General features: G+C 40.6%; 1 protein-coding gene across 1 annotated transcript in view; it reads left to right on the top strand.

The window, feature by feature from the left end:
* The window catches only part of CTXN3 (cortexin 3), a 38,408-nt gene extending 23,233 nt beyond the window's left edge, over positions 1 to 15,175 (top strand). Inside the window, 3 exon segments of the mRNA XM_005515931.4 lie at positions 5,277 to 5,376; positions 14,641 to 14,920; positions 14,922 to 15,175. Coding sequence (XP_005515988.4) covers positions 14,736 to 14,920; positions 14,922 to 14,970 — 234 coding nt within the window. The 5' untranslated portion in view covers positions 5,277 to 5,376; positions 14,641 to 14,735 and the 3' untranslated portion in view covers positions 14,971 to 15,175.
* Positions 15,176 to 17,394: the final 2,219 nt, after the last annotated feature.

Here is a 17,394-nt window from a genome sequence, read left to right on the forward strand (position 1 = left end):
TTCCATTCAGTCATTAGACTCTTCTCTTGCTCTCATGAGCAATTAAACTGAAACCATGCTTTTGCAATTAACTGTCCTTCAAATCTTCTCTGTCTTCAGCCTTCTTTCTTGCTCCTATAGCTTTTCACTTCATGCATGCAGCCTAACTGTGAACTGCTGAAATCACCCCAGTCCATCTGCAACCAACTCCCTCTCAGCTTTGAGCTATTACAGTCCTACTGCGTATCTACTCCTCAAGATAACCATGGCTGTGGCACCCCCGTGGATCCTCCCATCTGTTTTAATTTCTTCCTTTGTCTGTCTCTGAGGAGAGGTGACTGCATAGTAATTTTCTTCCCTAGGAAGGCTTAGGATGCAGTTCCAAGTTGTGGCTAAGCCAATCTAACAATAAGCTGCTGCTGAAAGAGGCAGCCCAGCTCCTCTGACTTCAGGTCCCCCTCTGTACCAGACTCTCTTGAGAAGCCAGCTGATCTGATGAGATCTTTGTTTGTTTGTTTGTTTTTGTTTTGTTTTGGTTTGGTTTTCATTTTTTATTCCCCAGATGGATTCTCCATACTTGATTTCTGCTGTAGTTGCACAACAGCTGTGACGGATGCAAAGGTCGTGGTGGCAACCTTCAGGGCTGGAAGGTGGGGTAGGGGTGAGTCTGCCCTCTTTGGCAGTAGCTCATGCAACGACTTTGCTGCAGTGTGAAAAGTCTCTCTTGAAGGAAGAAGGAAGATAATTGGCTGGCTACAGAATTTCCCAGGAGAAAAGGTCACCAGTTCCTCATGGGGATGGGGGTGGAATTAATTAAATATAACAAGGGCAAGTGTAGAGTCTTACATCTGGGTAGGAACAACCCCAGGTTCCAGTGTAAGCTGGGGAATGACCTCTTAGAGAGCAGTGTAGGGGAAAGGGACCTGGGGGTCCTGGCGGACAGCAGGATGACCATGAGCCAGCACTGTGCCCTTGTGGCCAGGAAGGCCAATGGAATCCTGGGGTGTATTAGAAGGGGGCTGGTTAGTAGGTCGAGAGAGGTTCTCCTTCCCCTCTACTCTGCCCTGGTGAGACCACATCTGGAATATTGTGTCCAGTTCTGGGCCCCTCAGTTCCAGAAAGACAGGGAACTGCTGGAGAGGGTCCAGCACAGGGCAACAAAGATGATCAAGGGAGTGGAGCATCTTCCTTATGAGGAAAGGCTGAGGGAGTTGGGTCTCTTCAGCCTGGAGAAGAGGAGACTGAGGGGTGACCTCATGAATGTTTATAAATATATAAAGGGTGAGTGCCATGAGGATGGAGCCAGGCTCTTCTCGGTGACAAACAGTGATTAGACAAGGGGCAATGAGTATGAACTGGAACATGGGACATTCCACTTAAATATGAGAAGAAACTTCTTCTCAGTGAGGGTGACAGAGCCTGGAACAGGCTGCCCAGGGAGGCTGTGGAGTCTCCTTCTCTGGAGACATTCAAAACCCACCTGGACACATTCCTGTGTAACGTCATCTAGGTGTTCCTGCCTGGGCAGGGAGATTGGACTAGATGAACTTTTGAGGTCCCTTCCAATCCCTAACATTCTGTGATTCTGTGACAATATTTGTATATAATATCAGATCAATGATAGCATTTAGCTGTGGGGAAAAAAACTCTGTTTCAGTTGTGTCAGTGTGACCTGTTGTGCAGCTGGGTGTGTAAAACATTCATTATGGAACTTTTGCAGTTTTTACTGAAAAAGCACTGTTACCTTTGGCATTTCTGAGTTAGCCAGCAGGATGACTTTCATTCCTTTAAGGTCTCAATTTAACCAAAACAGTGGATAAGAATCACTTGGGTGTTACCAGCTTCCTCAGCTGGAATTCTGTAGCACATTGTATAGAAATTTTAACTGTATGGGTTTATTTAAGGGATCTACCCCTTCCTTTCATAACACACTGTCAAAGGATGACATCATTGTGGAAAGGGGCAGTTTTGTAAATGAAGCAGGATTCTTGAAAAGGAAAAACACACTCATCATCCCAAATTGTTCTAAAGGTCAGCAGTTATATCACTGGCATGCTCAACCTCTCTGCTAAGACAATCCTGTCTCACTTCTTAGCAGTAGCACTCAGTTCTGCAAAGTTATTGAAAATCAGGAGAAAATCAGACAGCAAGAAAGCCAGCATCCTGCTCATTAAGCTCTTACATGTCTCTTCAGACTCATTATTCCAAAGCTCTTTATGTATTCTGAGATGACTTTTAAGGTAAGCTAACTAATGTGAGAATGGGAATGTTAGGTAGTGTTTATAATTTCTTAAACAATAAAATCTGTTCAGTGATATTCCTCTGGGTTTATTATGAGACTTAGACATAAAATGTGCCTTGACTGACATTAATGAACTGCATTATACCAAATTGCAATTCCTACATAATGCAGTGATATCTTTTGGAAGGCATCCTAATTCAATCTCATAATCTTCAGCTTTAGAGTGTTAAAATTACACATTGCTTCTTTAATGACTAATAAGCTTATGGATTAAAAAATAGAACTATCTGTACACTTTTATTATGATGTGTCCATGCATGGTCTAAGTTTTTAAGACCCTTTTTCTAGAGCTGCCAGTCACAAGGTATCTAGTACTCTTATGAGCAGACACCACTTGAACTTTACACAGCTGCCTGCATAAATCAACTGTAGGAAGAGAAGTAGAAGGTTTTACAAATGTTTATGTTTTCACAGCAGAAATGCTGTCATGTTATGTTCCGTGTCACATTGAGGCTGCATTAAGACAAAATTGGGAACTAGAGAAAAATGTGAGGAAGGTAAATTAACTTTGAAAATTTGGCTCTTCTGATGAATTATGTAAATGACATTAGAGATTTTGCTTTTTTTTGGCATTGCTACAGTACATACTAAGGAATACAAATGAAGGAAAAATCAATCAATATTAGTGTAATATAATTTGCAAACACAGCTTCTGAGGTGCTAGGGAACAATGAGTTAGTGCACTGAATGCCACCTCTGGTTTAAGAGAATGGTGTGTGGCACTTTATAGGTATCACACTGCACTCTGCAGTGGCTGATCCCCATTCTCAACAGCTTTCAATGTCAGTCAGAGGTGAGTGACTCAGTTTGTGCTTCCAAGTAATCTGAAGCAGGATGGAGTTTGTCAGCTTCGTGACACAATTGCAATGGAGATGCTTAGAAGGGGTCTGAAATGGGAACCATGGGGGCACAGTTATGTAAAAGCAAAGCACACAAATAGGAATGTGAAAATGTGATTTAAACATATATGGGAGAGTTCAAGCAATTGCCATGGGAAGTGCTGGCTAATATTTGGACCACAGAGCTGAAATTCCAGTGTAGAGGTGTAATAAATGGACCAGGCAGGGAAACAGGTCATGCCACCTCTAGGTCTTCTGAGTTTACTGTAGGGGAGCCACGTGTGCTCTTGTTTGTTTTACTAATAAGAAGTTGGGAGTTATGTTGCTTGCCTACTACCTTCATAAAATGTCTAAACTACATTGTTAATTTGAATGGCCTATGTTAAGGAGGGTATTCATGTGCTTTCATGCACCTGCCAAAGAAAACTTGCCCATGCATGTACAAAACAAAAAAAACAATGGAGTTACCCTGAAAAGATAGTGTGATTGACTCAGAGGGGGCATGAGCATAGCAAGCAGGTTTATTTTGCAAAACTTCTCTTGTGGGGTGAGGTAGTGCCAGTGGTAGTGCTGCATGGCCTGGAAGGAAGGGATGGGAACCTCAGTTTTCTTGGAGAGGTGGCTGATCTGACTCTGTGCCTGTAGCTGGGATGTCCACAGCAACTGCCAGAATTGGCTTGTACTTCCAGCCAAATGGATGGCACAGTGAATGATGCCTCTGAGTGTTAGTGCCAATTAAAGCCATCTTCAGGGGAAAAAAGATGCAGTGTGTTAAGTAATTTAACGGGTGATGCAAGGACCCAAAATGCCTGGTCTATCCCCCTTTCCTGGGGGAGATGAGGAAGGCTGTGCTGGGCTGCGAACGCTGCTGTATCAGCCAAAATCTTTCTCCCTTGCATTACGTCTACCAGCCTGACATAGAAAGTCAGGCCTTGGCTTTGGCTATGATGGTTAGGGCTGCTCACTAAAAACATCTAGGAGAGCAACCTCTCCAGGAAAAAGCAAGTTTGCATGTTTTTTTCCATCTGTGCAAGTATGGTGGTGCAGGACCTGCAATTAGGATGCCTGCTACTCAGTAAGTGATATGTTACTGCTTGTACAACAGGTGGGAAGCAGCACTTCAGGGTCCCCACCTCACAAAAATAAATAACAGGCAAAACAAAAGCACACCAAGAAGTTGCCAGAAGTGTCTCGAGTTGCCTCCTGAAAGGCTGCCTTTATTTACATTTTTTTGAAATGGATGTAGATTTTGGAACTGAAACACATCACAATATTAAATACAGTTATCTTCAGGTCTTATTTTTCAAAAAGTTGTCAAGAGTAAAATGGGACTCTATAATAAATCAAGTCAAGGCTATGGAAAATATTTTAATGATATTGGATGAGAAAAACTTTATTTGAAGACCGCTAAAGGAATTTTTCTATTAAATAGCTGGAGATGAAAATTTATCCTATTACCACTGCTGTAGGAAGTTATCTGAAATACCAATGTATTTTTGATATTTATTTCATAATTTTACATTATTTCCATTCAAAGATATATGTAAAGCATACTGTCTTCAAATCAAATAAGAACCTAGGAATTTGCAGTCTATGGGGTTGGAAGCCAGGATATGATGCACTCATTGTAAGCCCTACAGGAACTAACTCTATAGCATCTGTTAAAACTGAAGGCCACACTTGAATAGCTTTAGCTGCTCGAAGCAGCATTAAGGGGACTATGGGAATCCAACTCTGAAACCAAGACTGGAAACATTCTCTGGTTAATAACTACTTGAGCTCACCAGGCAGTTCTCTTGCCTTCCCTCTCTGACTGACTTGGTCAGAGACACTCCTGAGCTTTTCCACTTAATTCCTGAGTCCTGCTGTAACCTTATTGGGACCAAATCCTAGGAGAAGTGCTGCATATGCCTCCTCTGCCATCCAGCTCACACGGTATGGCAGCAGCATTCAGTTTATAGGCAAACAAGGCGGCTCCCACGATTATTTCTGATTTATTTTTTTTCAAACCCAATGGCTACTTAATATGAAATGCATATAGAATGACAGGAACAAACCTTCCGTTCCATGGGAGTTCCCTCATTGCTGGATTATAGGTTCATGCTCTTACAATTTGTCTTCCTGTAAGAAATGAATCATTCCTTCTTTTCTTGCAGACTGGCTCCATTTCTTGAAGCTGAATGGGTGACAACTTGAATCACAACGAGAATTGTTTAAAGGGAAGTACGTGATGAAGAGTTTCTTCATGACAAAAAGGTACACCCCAGAAAGCACACTGGCTTGCCTGGGTCACAGAGCAGTGGTACTGCAGTAATCTGCTACTTGGTCTGTAAGACTGTGTGTGATTTGAGAGTACTTAAATGAAAAATGGAAGGCTTCTGTCTGATGTTATTAAAACCATATGCCAGAAATCTTCAGGGAATGTCATCCAGCCTCTTTTTCAAGTCATGTCATGAATCTTCCAGACAAGGAAAACCTCATCAGTTATCCTTCTAGAAGTTGCTTCCTATAGCAATGGGGTGGATCAAATCCAGCTGTGTGTATTTCAGGTTCAGAAAGTGGAAAATCCCCAGAGAATCAAAAAGGGACATTACAAGTTGGCTCTTTAAAGTCACAGAACAAGAGATACTGATGGGGGGAAGTGTTTGAAGGGGCCCTAGGACACACTTTTTGAAGCTTGCCCAGTGGAATAGATCCTGAGGGATTAGGAAGGTACAGAACACAGCACTGGACTCACCTATGCCCTTGTGTGCAAAGGAGAATAAGAAGCTGAAAAATCCTCCCTGAAATGCTTTCCTGCACAGGGAGAGATGCACCCTGAATTCATATGGCAGACTGCTTCATGGTTTATACTGAGATTTATACATGTGTGACTACTCTGCAGAGCAACGTGCTGGCAACTGAAATAGACTTGCGCAGAATATTTGTGTGTGCCAAGCCTAGGTCCCTGGATAAGCCTTGTTACCTGTTTGTCCTGCAAAGAACAAGGTGCTGAGGGATCACTGCATGGAGGTTTTTATATGACAGCAAGAGGACGTAATTTTCTCTTTGTTTATAGTTGTATAAAGCATGAAAAGCCAGACTGTGAATGGGTTTAAGACAGACCAACATGAGGGTGCACGAATGTCCCTGCTTGCCTGCATGTCTGTCCACAAAATGACCTCTGCATTCTGCTAATCTGGGTGGCAGCTTTGCATCATCTCTGTGAGCATATTTTGTCCTATTACATGCACAAAAACGTGGTCCCACGCTCCACAACATTGACTCTCTATCACATGTGGTTGGCAGGGTTAACGTTGTAAAATAGAGGATGCTTCAACTGGAAAATCCTCAAGAGACAGAGAAAGGAAGATGATTCTTGTGAGCTTCAAATCTATTGTCCATACCAAAAGCTAGAAAGAAACATGAGGGGAGAATAATATCCCATTTTCTTTTTTTTTTGGTCTATGAAAATATGAGATGTCTGAAAAGTGAAGTTCCCTTTAAGAGATTAAAACAGATAATATTGTGTTACCTTAAAATCGTGGAATCAGAGAATCATATTGGTTGGAAAAGACCCTCAAGATCATCAAGTCCAACCATATCCTAACTCTATTACTAAACCATGTCCATAAGAACCTCATCTACATGTCTTTTAAACACCTCCAGGGATGGTGACTCAACCACTTCCCTGGGCAGCCTGTTCCAGTGTTTCATAATCCTTTCTGTGAATAAATTTTTCCTAATATCCAATCTGAACCTCCTCTGGCACAACTTGAGCCCATTTCCTTTCATACTATCACTTGCTACTTGGGAGAAGAGACCAACACCCTCCATGCTACAACCTCCTTTCAAGTATTTGTAGACAGTGATAAGGTCTCCCATCAGCCTCCTTTTCTCCAGGTTGAACAACCCCAGTTCCCTCAGCTGCTCCTCATCAGACTTGTGCTCCAGACCCCTCACCAGCCTTGTTGCTCTTCTCTGAACTCCCTCCAGCACCTCAATGCCTTTCCTGTAGTGAGGGGCCCAAAACTGAACACAGGATTTGAGGCTGGTCTTCACCAGTGCTGAGCGAAGGGGACTATCACTTCCCCAGTCCTGCTGGCCACACTTTCTGATACAAGCAAGGATACTCTTGGCCTTTTTGGCCACCTGGGCACACTGCTGGCTCATGTTCAGCTGGCTGTCAGTCAGCACCCCCAGATCCCTCTCTGCCAGGCAGCTTTGCAGCCACTCTTCCCCGAGCCTGTAGCGCTGCCTGGGGTTGTTGTGACCCAAGTGCAGGACCCGGCACTTGGCCTTGTTAAACCTTATACAATTGGCCTCAGCCCATCGATCTCACTGATCCAGATCCCTCTATAGAGCCTTCATATGCTTCAGCAGATCAACACTCCCACTCAGCTTGGTGTTGTCTGCAAACATACTGAGGGTGCACTCGATCCCTCTGTCCTGATCATTGATAAAGAGATTAAATAGAACTGGCCCCAGTTCCAAGCCATGGGGAACAACATTCATGACTGGCCACCAAATGGATTTGACTCCATTCACTATAACTCTTTGGGCCCAGCCATCCAGCCAGTTCTTTACCCAGTGAATTGTTTGGGGTTCAGTGTCTGTGTGTCTGCTTGCTTTTAAGTAGAAGCTCTCAGAAAACAAAACAAAACAAACAAACAAAAGCCATGCTTTTTTTAACCAGCCTATCTGACTGACATTCTAAAACTGACTTCATTTTTCTCATGGGAAAGGAAAACAGGAATCTTCTCGCTTTAGTTAGATATTTTCCCTGAAAATAAAAAGCAACAATGTCAAGGGCAGCTTTAGTACATGGAGACAAATACAACTCTCAGAGCAAAAATCCCTAGATATAGGTTCAGAAGTTAAGCAGCAAATGTTACTAATTACATCCTTTCCCATTGCAAGGTCAGTCTGTTTTCTAAAGATAGTACACCATTTGTGTTCATACAATCTATTACATTTTAAGAAGTGTAAGGGATTAAGGTGTTTAGCTGCATATCACAAATTGTAATCAATACTCAGATTGACTGATAAAAGGAGTGTTAATTGGTATTAAAAAGACAGATTATTGACAACAATCAATGGAGAAGAAGAGGGAAGAACTAGAACATTATAGGTCTGATTTTGCAAATGTATGGCAATACCCTGTGGGGTTTTTTGGTGTGGGTTTGTTTTTTTTTTTTGTTATACCTTTGGAATGTTAATGTTCTGCTGAAGATGGTTTCAGACAGGCTGCAAGGCAACTGCTGTACTCAGCCAAGCAGAATCCATTGAAGAATTGCTGAGGCAGAACTGAAATTGTAGCCTCACTTTAAAAAATGACAGTATTCTCAGCTAATTACTTCCTACACACAAATGGGATTCTCATTCAAGTTTTGGGGGAGAGTGTTTGTGTCAAATTCTAATCCTTCAAAAGGCAGCTTTTGAACTTGGATATTCACCAGTTCCTTGGCAGTCCCTGATGCTTTATGCTTAGAAATACAAGAAAGATGGGGAAGAATGGAAACTAAGGATACTTATAACTACCTGTAACTGCTGCTGTGGGAAATAAGTCAAGTTCCTTCTCGACTGGATGAAGGTATTTGTTTCACAGAAATTGACTGTCTAATTTTCTTCATTTATCTAATGAAGTTATAACCTTTTTGTTGCATAAGCCTGGCTATTCCTGTCTATTATGTCCTACAGAGCAGGCCAGGAAAATTGACATTAGACTTAAAAGTAACAGTAATTATTCTATACTGATTATAAGGTTGTGTATTCCCTGTTTAGTTTCTGAAAAATATATTACAGTTAATCTTTTACTGATGCTCCAAGGAGTAGTAGTAAATCCATTTCTTCTCATTTTGAGCAGCAAACATTTCTTTTTTAAGGATTTATGACTGTTAAGATAACAAATTTTCAACTTGCTGATTCATGTAGCATCTGGCCTAAGGATATTAGTCTTGTTATTTGTTTTAAAAGCTTTAGTATTTTTGCTTATCTTATTTCTACTGTATATTTAAGATACTCATTGTAGAGAAGGGTTGCAATACTGATGCCTGTGTATCTGTACACCCTCTTTTAAAAAGAAGAGTGTGTAGTGGGGAATGAAAATAGTCTGTTGGGTGCATATTTCAAACCACTGTACAGATTTCTAGATGGTGTAAATATATTGACGTTTCACAGATTCAGACCTTCAGATCTTCACAAGTAATATGTCATAAAGCTAGCAATTACCTTATCAAATGTAGTGAGTAATTCAAGCTTTTGGAATAACTTTGACCTTTTTTATGTATAAATCATCCTCATACAGCTTATGCAGAAGAATTGAAAATATTATGTATGCACATTAACACATTAAAGGTGAGATTTCATTGTAAACATTGCATGATGCATTAAGTAACATTGAGGTGCATGAAATTGGAGAGGTTCTACAAGAAAAAAAAATAACAGATTCCTTTCTAACATTGTTTTATTGCTAATATTAACCCCATTAACTTGCTCTAACAGTATCAACAGCTGAATGGTGCACGAAGGGGCTCTTTTTGCACACAAAGATCTGTCTTTTAAAGCTGTTGAGAGGTGATGAGGATATGCGCTTTCAGGGGAAGGGCGAGGTCAGCTTGATATCAAATCTGTAAGAAGAAAAGGATGAAGTGTAGGTGAAAAGGGAATTTTCATATATCCATTGAGACTGTGCAGTAAACAACAGTACAGGATACAGTATGAAGGAACGTAAGACACATTTGGGCACAAGAGAAGAGCACGTGTAATTTAATTGGTTAACCTGGCACTTCGTGTAAGAAAGTTTTGTTTATTTAAGGTAGTTTTAAAATGTCAATCACAGCAATAGAGCTGTGAGTGCATGGAAATTTCTTTGCTCACATAGTTTGTGTACAGATGTTTGAGCCTGAAGAAACTTGCCATGTGTTTTTGTAGCTAAGGAAGTGAGTAATCAGTGAAACTAGTATGGGTGGTATAGGAAAATCATGCACATGGTCTTGGCACAGTTGTGTGGTTGCTACATTCCATGAGATATTTCATAACGGAAAAACAATTGCTCCACTAATATAGGATACCTGCATATCAGGCATACATTATGAAGCATTCAGCGAAGTCACAGGACGTTACAGATTAGGCCAGCAAATCTCAAATGAAGAAGACAGGCAAAAGAAAGTCAATGGGTATTTACTTAAAAGAGAGAGGAAAATATCCTGTTCAACACGTTGAGGTATCTTGATGTTTAATGTCTTGATGTGTTTATTGCTTAATTGTAATTTTTATCAATCAAATTTTACAGGGCCGAAAGCATAAGTGGGCATGGTAGTAATTAAGTAAGCAGAACTGTATAGCGCTGCAGTAGCAGGACATCTGTCCTTGTGTCTAGATAGCAAGGCAGCAAGCCCCTGTGACTTAAATGGTTTTCTGCTGGTCAGATTTCTCCTTTAGACTTGCTTGTTTCAGAGTATTTTCTACCTCTTTTATGTGGTTTACGCAGAACGTTGTGCAGTGAATGATTATCAAGGAACAGCAATAGACAATGACACTCTATATGGTGTTTCATTGTTAATATTTTTAGTTAAAATATTTTCTTTAAATCCATGCAGACATAGAGTGCATATGCCACAGTTCAGTATGGATGTCTTCAGTAGTTTCTTGAGTTACAAGGTCCTCAGTATTTTGAAAGACAGAGGGCCAGCAATGCTAATCTGTGTGTACCTCTGACTATATTGGAACAATTTATGGCAAATGAATGTCAGCTCCAGAGCTTTCATGTGTCTCAGAGTATTTGTGCCATATTGCAGCTACATGGATGGGGTGATATACAAGTTTATGAACAGGTAGGCTACAGAAACTGGCAAAACAGGTAGAAGTAATATTCTGCCCAGCAAACTGGGATGTGATTCCCTACAGTCTCTTTGGCTGTGACTGCTCACCAACGTACAAGCCTTTCATGCTAAGAACATAAAAATATGGTTGGTGATATAAAGTACAATTTATGTTGTTCATGGTAATAACAAAGAAACAGTTTAAACAACAGAACAAAGCAAAATTCAGTTGTAAATATGCTATTCCTAGAGGTACAGATTTTAAAGCCATTCTTTCCATTAGTCCTATTATTCTCAAAGTAAGAAGCTTTAAACTGTGAGCCCTAAGAAAATGCTTTGAGCATACAGCAATTTTCAATTAAATTCAACTTTCAAACAAATGAAGTGCTCGAAGCACAGAAAGACCAATCAAAAGTGCTTTGAACAAGTTTAACTCTTCAGAGTCCTGAGAATTTGTATCTTTCATACAAATGTGTCGATAGTTCTATCAAGTAATTCATCCAACAACATTTTAACTTCAAAAATCTTAGTGGCTTGACAGAACAGTTACCTTTTACTGACATTTGGCCAGCTCCTATGCTCATGGTTCAGTTTTTGGGCTGCAGGTGGCATCTGAAACTATGTGAAGGCTGTTAAGTCTTAGGATGTGCCAAGAACTAACCTGTCAATTTAATGCCACTAGTGACATGCAAGTTTTACTCTTTTTTGTTTGTTTGTTTGTTTATTTCTTTATAAATTTAATGCCTTAGACTGTAAGCAGCACCTCAGATTTAGCTATAATTGAACTACATAATAGATGTGTGCACACTGGCAAGGAGAAATTATAATAAAAACCTGATGTGGATTGAGTGATGTGCAACTGTGTACTCATTAAATGAAGGGTTAGAAACATCTACAAGGAACCCATTACAGAAAGTAATCGAAGGGGGCACCTCTGCATTAAAAAAATATGAACCAGGGCTAGTCACTTAAGTGAAGGATAGTCTGTTCTATCAGTTAAGATTTTATCTGAGATGTAGGGGGAAAAAAAATAAAAAAAGAAGCAGGTCTGTGCCTAGAGGAATCTTGGTTACATCAACAAATTTTTAAACAACCTTCAGGCTTTCCACCCATGCTATAACCTGGCTCAGCTCTTAGTGACTGGAACAAGCCAAAAAGAAATACTTTCATGTTGTGTTATTACTATTACCTGGTTTCTACCACTTCCCTTGTTATGATCTGTATTTTTTTATTTATTTGTTTTGGCTGCATGGAAACATTTGTGTTGAAACGGAGATACCTTTCAGTGTGCATCACACTTGTGCTTTTGGCTCCTGCCTCTTGGAATCTGCATTAGAAGTGGATCCTCAGGCAGAAATCTCCCTCACGGTATGGGGAGGAGCCTTTTTATGCCTCTCTTTGCAGCTCCTCACCACCCTCTTCCAGGCTCCTGTCCTCACTGTCAGCCTTTGATTGGTACCGCTGAGGTGGGATGGAGTTCAGGCAGGCTGGAGGAATTCTTACAAGGAATGCAGAGGTTCTCATGCAAGAAAATACCGTTTAAGGGTATGCTGCTATGCACAGTCTGTATAGTCTACTAGACAGGGAACATTTCTTTGGTACCCAGCAACAGCAGAGCTCTGCTGACACAACAGAAAGTGTGGGCTCTGGGGCTCCTTATGCCACTTGCTCCAGGGAAATGACCAGAGGCCAGGAGTGTGGGAGCCCACATTGCTGTGGCCAAAGTGCCTTCACACCTAATTGCTTATGTCTGTAGATACACTCAATTAATTTCTTTAGCCAGTTACCTTCTCCTTTCAAGTACCCATGTGCTTGTATCAGTAGGGATAGTTAAATATTATTTTGTCATGAATGAAATGGTTAATTTTCCATCTTCTGCATTTTCTCCCATGGTTGCTAACTGTATTCATATAGTGCTTAGAAAAATGTCAGAAAAACCTTTCCTAAAATGCTCTGACCTGTGAGACAAAGCCTATTTACTGTATAGTGTGATTGCAGTTTTAGGAGACTGTTAAGTGTCTGTAATATGTATATGGCTGAGGGCATATGCTTAAACAATATTAAAAAACATGACAATGCGAGTACTGAAGAACTTTCTGAAGTCAGAATACCAGAGGTCTTTTAAAAGTGGGCACAACTACCTTTGGTCTTCACTGTAGCATGACTGCCACCGTGATACACTCTGTCTCAGTTTATATGTTTCTTCCTTTTTTTTATAATGAGACTATTTATCACCAGGATTCATTATTGCCTTCACCAGGTATCACCCCCTCAAATAAGTCTGTTAGTTTCATTAAACTGGTTGTTCCTGAAGTTTTAGCTCTTGCTATTAGGCAGTCCTCTGAGATTTTTTATCAGCTGGTAGCTGAGACATTCTTTTGAAAGACTGCAAGTAAACATTTTTGTTCTTTCTATTCATTCCATCAGAAATTAAATCAGGCAATAAGAGCCATGCAATTCTAATGTTTTTGTTGCTTTACAATTTTCTCTGTTTTCCTTAAGGTACAGTTTTTAGAATAATTATGTTAATATTCAAGTACGACTATGCTTTCTTCATTTAATTATACCTATTAACTGGTGTTACTGAGGCATGCTTACAAATTGTTACTGACCCCATTCCAATGATGGAGCGGTTATGTTTGTATGAAATTTTCACCACCTGCCTGCTATATTCTGCATTGTGCTCTCCTATTTCTTTTCCTTCCTCTTACCATTAACACAACATGTGCAGCTGAGACAGCATTATCCTCCAACCAACTTTAAGCCTTTCTTTTCCTGAGGACACTTTATAGGTAATTTCAGCGGTGCTGATGACCAGGCTTAAGCTGTGGCATCCAGTGATGCTTCCCTGCTGCTGGAAGGAAAATCCATTGGATAAAGTAATGGCAGATGGACAGCCAGACAGACAGTCGAGGGAGCAGAAGTGTCAGACAGGCAGTAGCAGAGCATATCCACAGCCAAGTACAGTCCCAAATCCTGGTGATTCTCTTCATGTGGCAGAGCTGGTGACATAAAAAACATTTTCTTGCTAACTGTGTTTTTAAGCCCAATTCTGATTTGATGTAATGTCTGCCTTTGAGCTGAATTGCTACTTGGCTTACTTCAGGCTCCCTTCCTAAATCTTCTCTTATTTCCAGCAAAAGTTATTTATGCTCTTCCTTCATAAATGCTGCAATATTACTGGCACTGAATGGTTGCTGCCTTCCACTGTGGGGACACGTGCATTTTATTGGCCTGCAGTGGATTCTGGTCCATCCACCTCAAAACATTTTTGATCATTTTGATCATTGTGTATAATACATCTGTTTTTCAAACCCTTCTCCCCAGCCTAGAGTCACATCCACTGCAGTTCATCTGTCCTGCTGCAAGGCATGCAATTTGTGATTTCTGTGGCCTTCCCACTGGATCAGTGTAATTAAACTCCTTTTTTTCCCCCTTGCAGAAAAGAAATGTTCTACCCCAGTCCAAATGATATGGTAGGTAGAGAGAAGTTACTGCCAGCTCAGGGTCTAGTGACATTTAATATCACTGGCTGGATTCTGCACTACCAACAGAATGGTACAGGATTTCTGACAACTCTCATATATGACACAGAGGCAAGCAGACCTGCTGTCAAGTTCTTTTCCAAGTCATTTTTCTCCATTAGGAGAAAGTTGTATTGAAGTAAACAACCAAAAGGGCTATTCACAGATAACATTGCTTCCCCCTTGCCCTACAGATAGCAGAGTGCATCTAAATGGCTTCTACTCTCACCTCAGCAAACTGATGACGAAAAGAAGGCGACTGTGGGACCATTCCTTTCAGCTTCCCTGAATGATGGAGGGAGAGATATTCACTGCCACTTTGGTGCCACCTGGAAACATGACACCAAATTCTAGCATGACCCTGGAACAGAAAACAACGTTTGCCTTTGTGATTTTGTTATTAGTTTTCTTGGGAATACTCATTATTCATTGCTTCCGAATTCTCCTCAACCCCTACCAGAGTATGCCGACCTCGATGGGCTGATGGGCTGGAAAAAGGCCAGTTTGACTATGCTCTTGCATAGAGACTGAGAATAATAGAGTCTTATTTAGTGCTCTGATAAGGAAAGAAAAATCCTGGAATGTCTGTTTATTTTGGTCCTAGTTTATATTTTTTTTAAATATTGTAGGAGTTGCAACATACAAATATGCACACAATTAATTTGATTTTAATTAAATACCAAAGCAAGTTACATTTTTCAAAGTAGATTAGTGAATCTCTTTATTGGGAAAAAGATAAAGGTTGCATTAGCAGAACAATATGTAGCGTATGTGATTCTTATAATCAGCTAGGAGACACTAAAGCATGTCTTCTCTTGTGTAGTCTTTTTATCATTATAGTCTGTGGAGGAAAATGTATTACAAATGAAGTAAGAATGTGTTTTTATTATTTGTATGCAGTAAATTAGCTTTTCAGGCTCCACAAGACTCTTCTTATTCTATCTCCCATGCTCTGAAGACAAGTGATGGAATTTCCCAGACTGTAAGATGAGATCGAAAGAGCTAAAAAACTTCAGGAGAAAAAAAAAGTCCTCCATGTTTTCCCAGGTATTTAATAAAATGCTTTCTTAGTGTTAAACAGTTATTGAGCTACTTAATACTAACAAGTCACTGACTGCAATCTTTGTTGTAAATAAGACATGTAACAATTTTGGCTTATATTTCTGGTTTTGTGCCAAAATCGATTTCTATTAAGACAAGTTTTTGCACTGTTCTTTCAACAGCTTGTGCAAAAAAATTTCAGTCTTGCATGTATTTCAGCCCCCACATTTCCAGAATTCACTCAGTCTGTTTATTTGGTGTGTAGGCCACACTGCATTGGTTTTGTTTTCTAATTGGATGACCAAAACGTTGGTGCTAAGAATCAATAAATAACCACCACTGTTTTTACCTATAAATGTCTTTGAATGTATTTATACAATGAAAACTCATTCCTGGAAGTCAATGTAAACAAAAATCTATCTGCATGATTCATCAGGGAAAGAAAGATTTAAAAGATTGCATAAAATTTAGTAGAACTACCTACAGTCCAAGTGGATGTTTGAAAGCATTGTTTAGCAGCATTGAAATACTATAGTGGTAACAACATTTGATGTACTGCCAGCAGGGAAAAGGCCATGCTCCTGAACACAGAAGCATCTTGAAAATTGTTCTCGTGCTGCCGGACTTCAGAAACATTTCACGGAGTGGGGAAGGGGAGGTGTGTGCTGTCCATTTTCAGGCAAAGCTTTAGATTTAGCCATTTTACTTGTACTATAATAATGACAAGCACTTGCGAAGTTTTCCTTTGTGCTTTGGCTTGCAGCCTGTAAATGGAGAAACAAAGCCTGCCCCGTAGCTGGTACAGCTAGGGCTGTGCTGACTCATCCAAGCTAAAGCTCTGACTCTCACTGTGGCACTTAGAGCTATTTATTTCCCTTTGCTTCCTTGTCCTGTTCACCAGTTAAAGGTTGAGGCTATTTGCAGCAGGGGCAGCAGAAGGAGGGGTGGCTCTGCACACTGGCTATCACAGTTCACAGGAGGACAACAAGAGCCCCAAATGCTGCTCCATGACAAGTTTGCAGAAAGAACCTGGGCTGTGATCTGTCACTGCAGAGGTAGCAGCAACGCTTATTGCAGTGGTGGTAACCTTCAAGATGGAGTAGGCAGAAGCGGATGAGAACACAACTATGTTCTCTAGAAGTCATGAGGTGCTGGCTTTAGCTATGTATCTATTAGTGCCAGGGTACCTGGGTCAAAGCAAACTCAAACTTTCAGGTCATTTGTCAAAGATAATGACAATGTGGTGTACAAGAGATGTTCCCGTTGTTGCACCAGTGCTGCCTAAAACAATATGTTGTCAGTACTTACGGAGCAGTACTAACAGCATTTTTACCTCTGGGCTGGCATCTGTCTCGTGTGTCAGGGTCTGTTTGAAGACTCTACACATCTTATTTTCTTTTAAAAGAATAGGATTTTTCCTCATAATCGCACCTGAAGGGGGAGGTGGTGACTCTGGTCAAGGGAATGTAGCACAGTGTTAGAGAGAGATAATTTGATTCCTGTGTGGAGTTTGGAAGTTGCTAACTGAGGACTATTTTTGAGACTTAGCCAGCCAGCATCTCTGGTATGTTTGGAATTATTCCAAGGAGATATTTTTGTAAACCACTGGGATAAGTCGGTCTATTAAGGGGAATGTAATACTGCTGGGCAGTCTGGTTAAGTCAGCCTGTGGACATTGACTATAGCAAAGACAGGAAATTCATACCAGCTCCCCCACTGCAGCAGAGACTTCTTCCTTCACACTCTCAAAGTCTGACAGAAGTTTTCTAATGACATGCTGGTGATTCAGTTTCGTGATAGCTCACTTTTCCTTGTCTGGAGAAATCAGACCAGATTTTGAATGGAAATAGTACAGTTCCAGCCCACAAATTAGCCTCTGGCACATCACTGTGCCTCACAAGAATGTG

The sequence above is a fragment of the Columba livia genome, chromosome Z, assembly GCF_036013475.1.
Source record: "Columba livia isolate bColLiv1 breed racing homer chromosome Z, bColLiv1.pat.W.v2, whole genome shotgun sequence".
NCBI lineage: Eukaryota > Metazoa > Chordata > Aves > Columbiformes > Columbidae > Columba > Columba livia.